At 39.5% G+C, this 12,401-nt stretch overlaps 1 protein-coding gene across 3 annotated transcripts in view; it reads left to right on the top strand.

The window, feature by feature from the left end:
• Positions 1-11,834, top strand: part of LOC134355022 (bromodomain-containing protein 3-like) — a 145,436-nt gene extending 133,602 nt beyond the window's left edge. For all 3 annotated transcript variants that reach the window (XM_063064665.1, XM_063064664.1, XM_063064663.1), the window contains 3 exons: positions 2,865-3,085; positions 7,569-7,725; positions 10,070-11,834. In XM_063064665.1, coding sequence (XP_062920735.1) covers positions 2,865-3,085; positions 7,569-7,725; positions 10,070-10,138 — 447 coding nt within the window. In that variant the 3' untranslated portion in view covers positions 10,139-11,834. The remainder of the gene's footprint in view (positions 1-2,864; positions 3,086-7,568; positions 7,726-10,069) is intronic.
• Positions 11,835-12,401: the final 567 nt, after the last annotated feature.

The raw sequence follows: 12,401 nt of genomic DNA, 5'->3' as shown, positions 1-12,401 counted from the left end.
GAGAGAAACTGGGAAATTATTGACCGGTTAGCCTAACATCGGTGGTGGGGAAAATGCTGGAGTCAGTTATCAAAGATGTGATAACAGCACATTTGGAAAGCGGTGAAATCATCGAACAAAGTCAGCATGGATTTGTGAAACGAAAATCATGTCTGACAAATCTCATATAATTTTTTGAGGATGTAACCAGTAGAGTGGATAGGGGAGAACCAGTGTATGTGGTATATTTGGATTTTCAAAAGGCTTTTGACAAGGTCCCACACAGGAGATTAGTGTGCTAACTTAAAGCACACGGTATTGGAGGTATGGTATTGATGTGGATAGAGAATTGGTTGGCAGACAGGAAGCAAAGAGTGGGAATAAATGGGACCTTTTCAGAATGGCAGGCAGTGACTAGTGGGGTACCGCAAGGCTCAGTGCTGGGACCCCAGTTGTTTACAGTATCTATTAATGACTTAGATGAGGGAATTAAATGCAGCATCTCCAAGTTTGCGAGTAACAAGAAGCTGGGTGGCAGTGTTAGCTGTGAGGAGGATGCTAAGAGGATGCAGGGTGACTTGGATAGGTTAGGTGAGTGGGCAAATTCATGGCAGATGCAATTTAATGTGGATAAATGTAAGGTTATCCACTTTGATGGCAAGAACAGGAAAACATTATTATCTGAATGGTGGCCGATTAGGGAAAGGGGAGGTGCAACGAGACCTGGGTGTCATTGCACACCAGTCATTGAAAGTGGGCATGCAGGTACAGCAGGCGGTGAAAAAGGCGAATGGTATGCCGGCATTCATAGCAAGAGGATTCGAGTACAGGAGCAGGGAGGTACTACTGCAGTTGTACAAGGCCTTGGTGAGACCACACCTGGAATATTGTGTGCAGTTTTGGTCCCCTAATCTGAGGAAAGACATTCTTGCCATAGAGGGAGTACAAAGAAGGTTCACCAGATTGAGTCCTGGGATGGCAGGACTTTCATATGAAGAAAGAGTGGATCGACTAGGCTTATACTCTCTGGAATTTAGAAGATTGAGGGGGGATCTGATTGAAATGTATAAAATTCTAAAGGGATTGGACAGGCTAGATGCAGGAAGATTGTTCCCGTTGTTGGGGAAGTCCAGAGCAAAGGGTCACAGTTTGAGGATAAAGTGGAAGCCTTTTGGGTTCTTCACACAGAGTGGTGAATCTGTGGAATTCTCTGCCACAGGGAACAGTTGAGGCCAGTTCATTGGCTACATTTAAGGGGGAATTAGATATGGCCCTTGTGGCTAAAGGGATCACGGGGTATGGAGAGAAGGCAGGTACAGGGTTCTGAGTTGGATGATCAGCCATGATCATACTGAATGCAGACTCAAAGGGCCGAATGGCCTACTCCTGCACCTATTTTCTATGTTTCTATGTAAGATAAATTTCTGTAGTATTACAGGAAATATACTAGCATGGATAGAGGAATGGCTGACAGGCAGGAGGCAGCAAGTGGGAATAAAGGGGGGCCTTTTCTGGTTGGCTGCCAGTGACTAATGATTTTCCTCGGGGGTCAATATTGGGTCTGTTACTTTTCTCATTGTCAATGATTTGAATGATGAAATTGGCTTTGTGGCAAAGTTTGTGGATGATATGAAGATAGGTGGAGGGGTAGGTAGTACTGAGGAAGCATTGTGATTGCAGCAGGACTTGAGACAAATTGGAAGAATGGGCAAAAACGTGGAAATTGGAATACAGTGTTGAGAAATGTATGATACATTTTGGGAAAAGGAACAATAGTGCGGGCTATTATCTAAATGGGGAGAAAGTTCAAACAAAAGAAGTGCAGAGGGTCTTGGGAATCCTTGTGCAAGACTCTCAGAAGGTTAATTTACAGGCTGAGTCTGTGGTAAAGAAGGCAAATGCAATGTTGGTATTTATTTCAAGGGAATAATGCTGAGCCTTTTATAAGACACCAGTCAGGCTGCATTTGGAGTATTGTCAACAGTTTTGAACCCCATATCTCAGAAACGATGTGTTGTCATTGGAGAATGTTCAGAGGAGGTTCATGAGGATGGTTCCAGGAATGAAGAGCTCAACATATGAGAAATGTTGGCAGCTTTGGGCCTGTACTCACTGGAATTTAGAAGAATGCAGGGAAATTTCATTGGAACGTACCGAATGTTGAAAGGACTAAATAGGGTGGATGTGGAAAGTATGTTTCCTATGGTGGGGGTATCCAGAACTAGAGGGCACAACCTCAACATTGAGGGGCAACCTTTTAGAATAGAGGTAAGGGGGATTTTTTTTTAACTCAGAAGTAGATCTGTGGAATGCTTTGCCTCAGACTGCAGTGGAGGCCAAGTCAATGGGTATATTTAAGGTGGAAGTTGACAGGATCCTGATTGGTCAGCACATCAAAGGATATGGTGAGAATGCAGATGTATGGGGTTGAGTGGGATCTGGGATCAGCCATGATAGAATTGGGCAGCAGACTCAATGGGCTGAACGGCCTAATTCTGCTCCTATGTCTTATGGTATTATGGTCTAAGTGCCTGTTTTTTTTTTCTTTCAAATATATAGTTATGACTTTTGAAAACTAGTTGTTAGTCATTCTGCTCTACAAATTAATACAATTCCCATTGATTTTGAGTATTTAATGGATGTAACTCCTTTTGGACTTTGTAAACCATTCATCCTACCATGTGCAAATTCCTCATGATCTCTCTGAAGTTCCCATTTTACATTGACTTGCAAACTCAAAGTTAAATCTAGAACTTCTTGGTTTTGCTGCAAGATTAGATGTGCTGACCACTCTTGGAATATTAAATGATTAATTAGCATATTGAAAATATTTGCTATATTTTATGCCATTCATTTTCACAAAATATTTTACTTCAATAAATTAGGAAATTGAGGTCAAGAATGTCAATTCCTGGACAAGTCTGGGCAAAATAGTGACACCTACATCAGCGATAAAATCGTCCAGTGAAAGCTTCAAGTTGTTCCGGAAAGTGGCACTTGAGAAGGAAGAACGTGAAAAAGCTTTAAAAGCTCAGGCAGAAATCAAAAGACTCCACCTTGAGCAAACTGAGAGTGGAAAAAGGAATAAGGTGATAGAGCAACAAAGGTAATGTACAAAGTGAATGGATTAGAATTTGATCAAAGTAGCCACCTTATACCGTGAGGAATAGTCCTGTTAAATGGATTAGAATAATCTTCACATCACACCCTTCAGTCCACCATGTGCATCCTGACCATTTCATTTACCAGCACTTGGTGTGTAACTTCCTGTGCCTTGGAAAATCATGTGCTCACCTACATACAAAAATGTTGAGTGTACCTGCCTCCACTACCCATTTGAACAGTGCATTCCAGATTGCAACTGACCTTGGGGTGATAACGTTCTTCTGCGGATTCACCAGATAAATCCCTTGCTGGAAACCAATCCCTTTTCATCTTGGATACTTCATTGAGGAGAGATTTCTATCTTGGGTACCTCCTTGAGGAAAGGCACGGATCCTATCTGTGACTTTCAGTCTATCAAGTCAGTCCTCAGCCTCGGCCACACCGATGAAAACCAACCTAGCCTTCTCGTAATGCTACATCCAGGCATCACCCTGGTAACTCTGCTCTGCACCCTCCCCAGTGCCATCATGTCCTTCACTTTAATCTGAGTACAGACCTTGGGAACTACTCTAGAATCTATGGTATCTTTAAAGATGACAACTGCTGTGGCTCTGAAACCGTATTTCAATTTCATTTTCTTTGAAGATTGTCCTCCACTAATTTTGTCACTTCAATGAAAAAAGGTGACATATTTGTTTAATGTCACTGCCATTTCCTTATTACCTGAAAATAATTTCTCCTTTCTCAATCTATAAGGGACGCAATCTTATATTTTATATATAATATATATCGATCTATCTACAATCTGTTTCTCTTTGCATGCTCTGTTCAGGATTGTTAGCACAGCAGTTAGTGCTGCTTACTACAGAGCTATCGTGTCTGGGTTCGATTCTGACCTCAGATGCTGTCTGTTTGGAGCTTGTTCTCCGTTTGATTATGTGGATTTCCCCTTGGTGCTCCAGGTTCCTCCCATATGTCATTATCATGCTAATGTTAATTGGCTGATGTAAATTATTCCTTGTGTAGGTGGGTAGTAAAAATATGGCTGGAGGGAGGAAAGTTGATGTATTGGAGAGAATGGGTTTTTAATGGGGAATGCAAATTAGCACTAACTTGATTGATAGAAGGAAATATGAAATTTACATAGTATGCGTACTATTAATTGCACTTTTGCAAAGCTGGTCTTTCTGTCTCAAATGCAGATTTTTGTGCAGCGCCATGGTTTAGCAACTGGATTCTCTTGTAGCTGTTCCCTCACTATATGAAATACCATGTGAATATAATGCAAGATTTAAGATCCATTTTATTTGGAAAAAAGATTATGATATTACGGTGACTTCAAAATTAGATTGTTATTTGGAGTCTGAGCAATGCTTGTTACTTTACAAGCAATTCTAATAGTCAATATTTTAATGTAGAGTTTGGTGAAGGGAACAAAAATGAACTTGCAGATAACTTGAGTCGATTGTAAAAGTTTCTACGCAAATAAAAAGACAAGATTAATAAACACAAATATTGGTCCCCTGTTGTAAGCAATGGGAGCATTTGCAATAGGAACATAGAAGTGATAGCATACTTAGTTTGTTTCTGCTTCTAGAAAGAGGGCACAGATAAATTCCTAGTACTGGAAAGAAGTTGTTAAAGGAAATTAGTATCAGTGAACACAATTCAATGAATACGATCATTGAATTAGAAATATCAATAAGTATATTGGAGATTAATTGAAAAGAAAGCTTTTAAAAGTCCCCAATTATCTGTAGCCCAGAGGTACCAAATGAGGTAATGTACTGTGAAAGGTTAGTTCACTTGACAGTCAAAAGCCGCTTCTACCATGCCAATCATTGATTGGCCCATTTGAGAGATGAAGCAGGTCTTTCCCATTGGTTGCCTTGCATAAGCCCATGTCATTGGAGTTCCAGGTGCCTCAGGGGTATAAGAACAGCACATGCAAGAGACTTGTTGGCTTTCCTTTGTCTCCAGGTGCTCATCTTCACACTGAGGTCGCAACCAGTGCTGAAGAGCCATTAGGAACGTGTGCTGCTGTTATAGGAAACACCGGTGTACACTTAGCTAAGTATCTGTTGAATGTTTAGTTTTATAGTTATGTAATAGAAACATAGAAAATGGATGCAGGAGTAGGCCATTCAGCCCATCGAGCCTGCACCACCATTCAGTACGATCAGGGCTGATCATCCAACTCAGAACCCTGTACCTGCCTTCTCTCCATACCCCCGATCCCTTTAGCCACAAGGGCCTTATCTAACCCCCTCTTAAATATAGCCAATGAACTGGCCTCAACTCTTTCCTGTGGCAGAGAATTCCACAGGTTCACCACTCTCTGTGAGAAGATGTTTTTCCTCATCTCGGTCCTAAAAGGCTTCTCCTTTATCCTCAAACTGTGACCCTTCGTTCTGGACTTCCCCAACATCGGGAGCGATCTTCCTGCATCTAGCCTGTCCAATCACTTTAGAATTTTATACGTTTCAATCGGATCCCCCCTCAATCTTCTAAATTCCAGTGAGTATAAGCCTGGTCGATCTAGTCTTTCATCATATGAAAGTCCTGCCATCCCAGGAATCAATCTGGTGAACCTTCTTTGTACCCCCTCTATGGCAAGAATGTCTTTCCTCAGATTAGGGGAGACTTAGCAAAGTACTTAAGATTGAAGTGTTACTGAATGTTCAGTGCTGTAGTTTTTGTAACTTAGGGTGGCTTAGATGAGTAGTTGTTTCACTTGGATGTCTGGTTGAATGTTTTACTGTTAGTCTGTAAGTAAATGGTTAATGTACTTATTTGAAATTAGTGTCTTCTGTCTCACTTGCCAAACCTGTGAACCTGCTTCCTCAGTAGTTATGGCAATTATGTGTACCCTTGTTATCAATTTAGAAAATTCTCTAGCTATTTCCTGTAGATTAGAAGGTGTCAAATGTAATTCCACTAATTGTATAAGGAAAAAAACGAGGAAGGGAGAAAATGGGCAGTGACAGGCATGACTCAGGTAACAGAAAAATGCTGGGGCCTATTCCAAGCAACAAACAAAATGCTAGAGGAACTCAGCAAGTCAGGTAGCATCTATCGAGGGAATGAACAGTCAATGTTTTGGGCTGAGACTCTTCAACAGAAGGAAAGAGGGCAGAAGAAGGACGGAGTATGAGCTAGTGGGTGGAGGATGGATCCAGGTGAGGGGGGAGGGTAGGTAGGTGGATGGGGGAGAAGCAAATTGGGAGTGATGCAAACAGCCACTGTGGTTACTGGAAGTTAGAGAAATTGATGCTGTATGCTGTCAGGTTGGAGAAGATCAAAAAAGAATATGAGGTGTTGTTCCTCTAATCTGTATCTAGCTTCATCTTGGCAGAGTCTATTCCAAAAATATAATAACAGGACATCTAGAAAACTTTCAGTCAAGTAGAGACAATTAATGGGGATTTATGAAAGGGAAATTGTGTTAGACAAGCTTCCTGGACTTTTATCTCTGTAGAATTGTCAGAGGACCAGTAGATGAGATGTATGTAGAAGTTTCCATGAGAGATTGGAACTAAACTCAAACAAAACTAAACAAAACTGAACTGCATGGCTGAGGAGAACATGCTCCTGTGGATTGAAAACTGCATAGGATACAGAGAATAGGAATAAACAGGAATTTCTGAGGGTCATGGGGTTCTGCAAAAATTGGTGCTTGCAGCCCATCTACTCGCAATATACATCAATGTGAAAAGCAATAAGGCTGGTGATAAGTTAATTGGGAAATGTTGATACACAAAGGGACATGGATGCCCTGGCAGAAGTCACTGCAAACAAACCTACAAATGTAGCAAGCAGCATGAAGAGAAAATATTAGTGGTATGCAAGGTATGCCAAAGGTTTGGAGGGCAGAAGCAAAGATGGTTTGGTTTAAAATAAAACAGAGTTTTGCTGATGCCACTCCTGCAGTACTGTTTGCATGCATATGAAAGGACATGCTTGTTATCGGAGGGAATACTGAGAAAGATTCACCAGATAGATTCCTGGGATGGCAGAATTATATATGACTCAAGATTCAGTTCACTGAACCAATGTTCTCTGGAGTTCAGAAGAATAAAATTATGAAATGCAGGGGATAAAAAATCATGATGTGGCTAGACAGACTTGATGTGTGGAGGATGTTTTCCCTGGCTGTCAAGTCTAACCATTAGGTCACAGTCTTGGGATAAGAGGCGAAATATTTATGACTAAGGTAAGGAGAGGCCTATTCATTTGCAGGGAAAATAACCCTGTGCTATTTCAGAAGAGCATGGAAGTCAATTTATGAATATATTTAAGAAGGGGGTGGATAGATTACCAGATGCAAAAACCAGTAAGGGGATGGGGGAGTGAGTTGAAAGCAGGAAAATAAAATATTTTGTGATGGAGAATAGTCTGAGCACATTAATTGAACAGACCCGAAGGGCTGAGTCACCTTCTTCTGTTTCTAATGCGATCACATTGAAGGGATATTTGTGTTGCAGAGAACCTGGGAAGGAAATTGTTCTGGAATCTACTCCAAGAGATCCGAGCGGGCCCTATGAAAAAGTGGCTGAGCAGAAAACGCATGTTGAGCATAAAGCACAGCAAGACAGAAAGCTAGCCAGGAAACTGGAGCAAGAGCGGAGGAGGAGGGAAGCAGTGAGTAGCACGAGACTGTTCATTCCAACTAACACTTTCAAAATTAACTTGAATTTGAAAGTCATAAAAATTGCAGGTGTTGGAAATGTAGAATTTAAAAAGAGAGGAAATGCTGGAAATGTTCGGAGGATCTGACAGCATCTGTAGAAGGAGAAACAAATGTTTTAGGGTTTGTCAAAGCTAAGTCTTCAGTCTGAAACATTAAAATCTGTTTCTATCTTCACAGATGCTACCTGACCTAAATGTTTCCAACTTTTTGTTTTATGTAAAACCATATTTCCTTTCTTAGTTATAGATCGGCAGTTTCTGCTCTAGTGGCAATTTCTGATAGCTTATTTTGTGTCTCTCACAAAATTACAAGGGATCAGTTGGTTCAAATTAATTGTATTGCTCTAATCATCTTGGTTTCCTTGAAGAATGCTTACTTTTTGCCAGGTATTGGCTTCCATACCCACCAGAGTGCTTTCTATCAGCTGTGAATTTCCTTTCATATATGACACATATAGGACAAAAGAGGCAGTGGATGTCATTTACTTGGATTTTCAGAAGGCGTTTGATAAGGTGCCACACATGAGGTTGCTTAACAAGATAAAATCCTATGGCTGTACGGGAAAGATACCGGCATGGATAGCAGAATGGCTGAGAAGCCAGAAGGATCGAGTAGAATAAAGGGGCCTTTTCTTGTTGGTTGCCGGTGACTAGCGGTGTTCCTCAGGGGTCAGTATTAGGGTTTTTCACATTGTTTTTCAGTAATTTAGATAATGGAATCGACCTCTTTGTGGCAATTTTGCAGGTGATATGAAGATAGGTGGAAGGGTAAAATAGAAACATAGAAAATAGGTGCAGGAGTAGGCCATTCGGCCCTTCAAGCCTGCACTGCCATTCAGTATGATCATGGTAGGTTAGGTAGTGCTGAGGAAGCATTGTGATTGCAGCAGGACTTAGACAAATTGGAAGAATGGGCAAAAAAGTGACAGATGAAACACAGTGTTGAGAAATGTATGATAATACATTTTGGTAAAAGAAATGATAGTGTGGACTATTATCTAAGTGGGGAGAGTCCTCGTACAAGACTCCAAGAAGGTTAACTTGCAGGTTGAGTCTGAGGTAAAGAAGGCAAATGCAATGTTGGCATTTATTTCAAGGGGAATAGAATATAAAAGCAAGGAGATAACGCTGAGCCTTTATAAGGTGCTAGTCAGGCCTCACTTGGAATATCGTCAACAGTTTTTGGGCCCCATATCTCAGAAAGGATGTGTTGTCATTGGAGAGGGGGTTCAGAAGGGGTTCACAAGGATGATTCCAGGAATGAAGGGTTTCACATATCAGTAGCTTTTGGCAGCTTTGGGCCTGTACTCACTGGAGTTTAGAAGAATGCAGGAGGATCTCTTTGAAACCTACTGAACATTGAAAGAACTAGATAGGGTGGATGTGAAGAGGATGTTTCCTATGGTGGGGGTATCCAGAACTAGAGAGCACAGCCTCAAAATTGAGGGTTGACCCTTTAGAACAGAGGTGAGGAGGAATTTTTTTAGCCAGAGAGTAGCGAATCTGTGGAATGCTCTGCCACAAACTGCAGTGGAGGAGTATGTGAGTATATCTAAGGCGGAAGTTGATAATTGGTCAGGGCATCAAAGTATATGGTGAGAAGGTATAGGGTTGAGTGGGATCCAGTTTCACCCATGATGGAATGGAACAGCAGACTTGATGAGCTGAATGGCCAAATCCTGCTCCTATGTCTTATGGTCTTTTAACATTGTCACGCTGCGTTAGCCCTCAACTTTTAAACCGTAATAATGGATCATATTCAGTTCTCCATAACTTTGAATATCTATCTACCTTTAGCATTTAGATAAACTTTCAGGAACTGTCCCATAAAACCAAACTGATTAACTCTCTTGGGATAATGGATATAATAATACATGCCTTTTAAAAATTGTTTTTCGTTCTATCTTGTTTAATCCTGGTTTTGCTACTTAAAATATGGAGCAATTTTATTTTTACAGAAGGAAAGCATATGATTAAAATCTGGTCAGTCTAATATCATTAAAACCCTAATGTCATTAAAATAATGTCATAATATATGTGACTTTGAAAACAATGCAAAATATTTCTTTTCTCAAGAGTTTTAAATGTAAGTGATTGTTTGGAAATTCAAGCTGAATTTTGTATTGTTTGCAGTTTCACATTTATCCAGTTCAACCCCTCTTCCCACCCCCAGGAGTTTATTTGCTTTAAAGAGAACAACTTTCTACTTGGAAGTGTTTTCTCACCTTGGGGAATTTAGGAATTTGATTCGTTGAAGAAGAATGTTGTTCAAAAGTGCATTTCCATCTCTCTTCAGATGGCAACAACTATTGACATGAATTTACAGAGTGATATAATGTCAACTTTTGAAGAAAATCTGTATTAGAAATTTTGGCAATGATTTCATCTTTCTTCATGGTTGAAACAATTGGAACTGACTACTTTAGAGTTTTGAGTCTTCAAGTATATTATGGACACCAGAATGATAAATACCAAACCGCTATAGTTTGATCTCCCAAGACGTGAATGTTCTGAGATTGAAGAATATGCATTGATACAGAACTTAATACCTTGCCATTGTTTTTCAGATACATGAAATACATTGTGCAGATTCCATTAGTAAATCAGAATTTTTTAAGTGGTATGTTGTATATTTAAAAATAACTGGATGATAAGTTTTGAAATGAAAATATAATCAATAACTCTACAGCTTACTGCTCTAATAAAACCTTTGAGACTTAGCTATACTGAAGTCAGTTTACTACAGTAACATGATTTCTTTCACTGCTATTGGAAAATAAATGTAAAGAAAAGGAATAACATTAAATTTATCTTAAGGATAAATCAGACTTTTCAAATGTTGGTGCAAAGATGTAACGGTATAATTTTTCTCTACCCAAACATTTTGATGGCATTTCTAGAATTAATAAATATGAAGGTTTATTTCATACTTGAAAGCTGACATTTAAAATGTGTTTAAACTTTCTATGAATCAGTTCCAAATATTTCTGTAATTAGTTTTGTGCTTCCAGTTTGTAACTTCTTAGTTTTATTGACAGCTTGTTTGCAATTGCTAGCATTTGCACAAAGAACATTTGACCACTGAAGAGCTAATTACACTCTGTGCAGTAATATGGTAGGAACCTCAGTTCAAGGTGCAGTGTTTCAGTATGTTTTTTTTCAAAAATGTTAATATATTTTTCTTCTCCATGTCCCTTTCATTGCAATGCCCTTTCCAAGTCTGGTTATCCTTGAACAGCATTGCTTCTAATTTGCAGTATTTGTGTTAAGTGGGTGCATTTAGTCTGCACCTGTCATTTCAGTGAATATAATGGGCTATAGTTTTGTATATGTGTGGATAATTTTAGAATATGAGTCAAACCAAGTCATTTTTTTTGTAATCATCTTTGCAATGACTGAATGATTCTTGTCGTTCTGTCAGTTCATGTGCTTTAGGTCTGTTGTGTTTTTTCAAGTTAATCATTTTGGTTTAGTAAGAACATGGTGTAGTTAGTGCAGTTTGATGTTTTGTGATCTCAGATTTGCTCTGAATTTGATCAAGGTATATGATAAATAAAACTTCCTAAATTTGATAATTTCGCAAATATTGTACGTGATTTTTTTTTTGTATTTCATTGTGGAACCAAGCATTGAAATCATCACTGTTAACTTTAAAGATAAACTGATCATTTGTTTGGTCTCAAATTTCCCAATAGGTTTCTTTAATGAGTCCAATGCAAGGGTAATGGTGTACTTGTGTCTATCTTACTTTCATTCCAATTAGGTTCCAGTTTTCCTTTGCAATGTAAATTATTGCTCAATTATTAAGTTCTTAAACAACTGTAGATGACAGATCTGGAAAAACAAAATACTGCAAATTAGATCAAATCTGTAGAGAAAGGAAGAGTTGATATTTCAAGTTGATGTTCTGAAGTCATCGTGATTAGAGATCATTGACTTGAAATGCTAATTCTGTTCCTTTCCCCACAGATGCTGCCTGACCTGTTCAGTATCTCCAGAATTTTTTTCTATTTGCATTATTGAATTATTTGTTACCATTACTTTGCAATAAACGGTAGCAACAACTTGGAAGTTTTGCATTCAATATGTCTGATTATTACTTGATTATATAATCCTTGCTGCTGCCTTTAAGTGAGACAGTTTAAGACTGCACACAGAAGGTGCTGGAGGAACTCAATTTCATGAGGGGGAGCAACACCTCTTTCCATTTAAGTAGCCAGCTGATAGCACGAGTATCGATTTTTTTTTTCTAACTTTTGGCAATTTGTCTCCACTCCTCCTTTTCTCTTTTCCCATTCCATATTTTGACTCCCTCTTACTTGTTCTCTTTTCCTCACCACCTTATTAGCTCCCTCTGGTTCCCCTCCACCTCCTTCCTGTTCTCTCATGTTCCACTCTCCTCTCCTGTTGGGTTCCTTCTACTTCAGCCCTTTACCTTTTCCACCAGTCACTTCCCAGCTTCTCACTTCATCCTCCTCCTCCCCCCCCCACTCACCTACCTTCCCCCTCACCTGGTTTCACCTATCATCCTCCAACTCCTTCTCTCCCCTCCCCACCTACCAGTGACTTTTTGATTTAACAAAAATGTTGATGGTATATTTTCCTGAGTCCAACTCTGTAGACCAATA

Source organism: Mobula hypostoma, chromosome 12, assembly GCF_963921235.1.
Source record: "Mobula hypostoma chromosome 12, sMobHyp1.1, whole genome shotgun sequence".
In the NCBI taxonomy this organism is placed as follows: domain Eukaryota; kingdom Metazoa; phylum Chordata; class Chondrichthyes; order Myliobatiformes; family Myliobatidae; genus Mobula; species Mobula hypostoma.
This window is presented reverse-complemented; position numbering and strand designations above follow the sequence as displayed.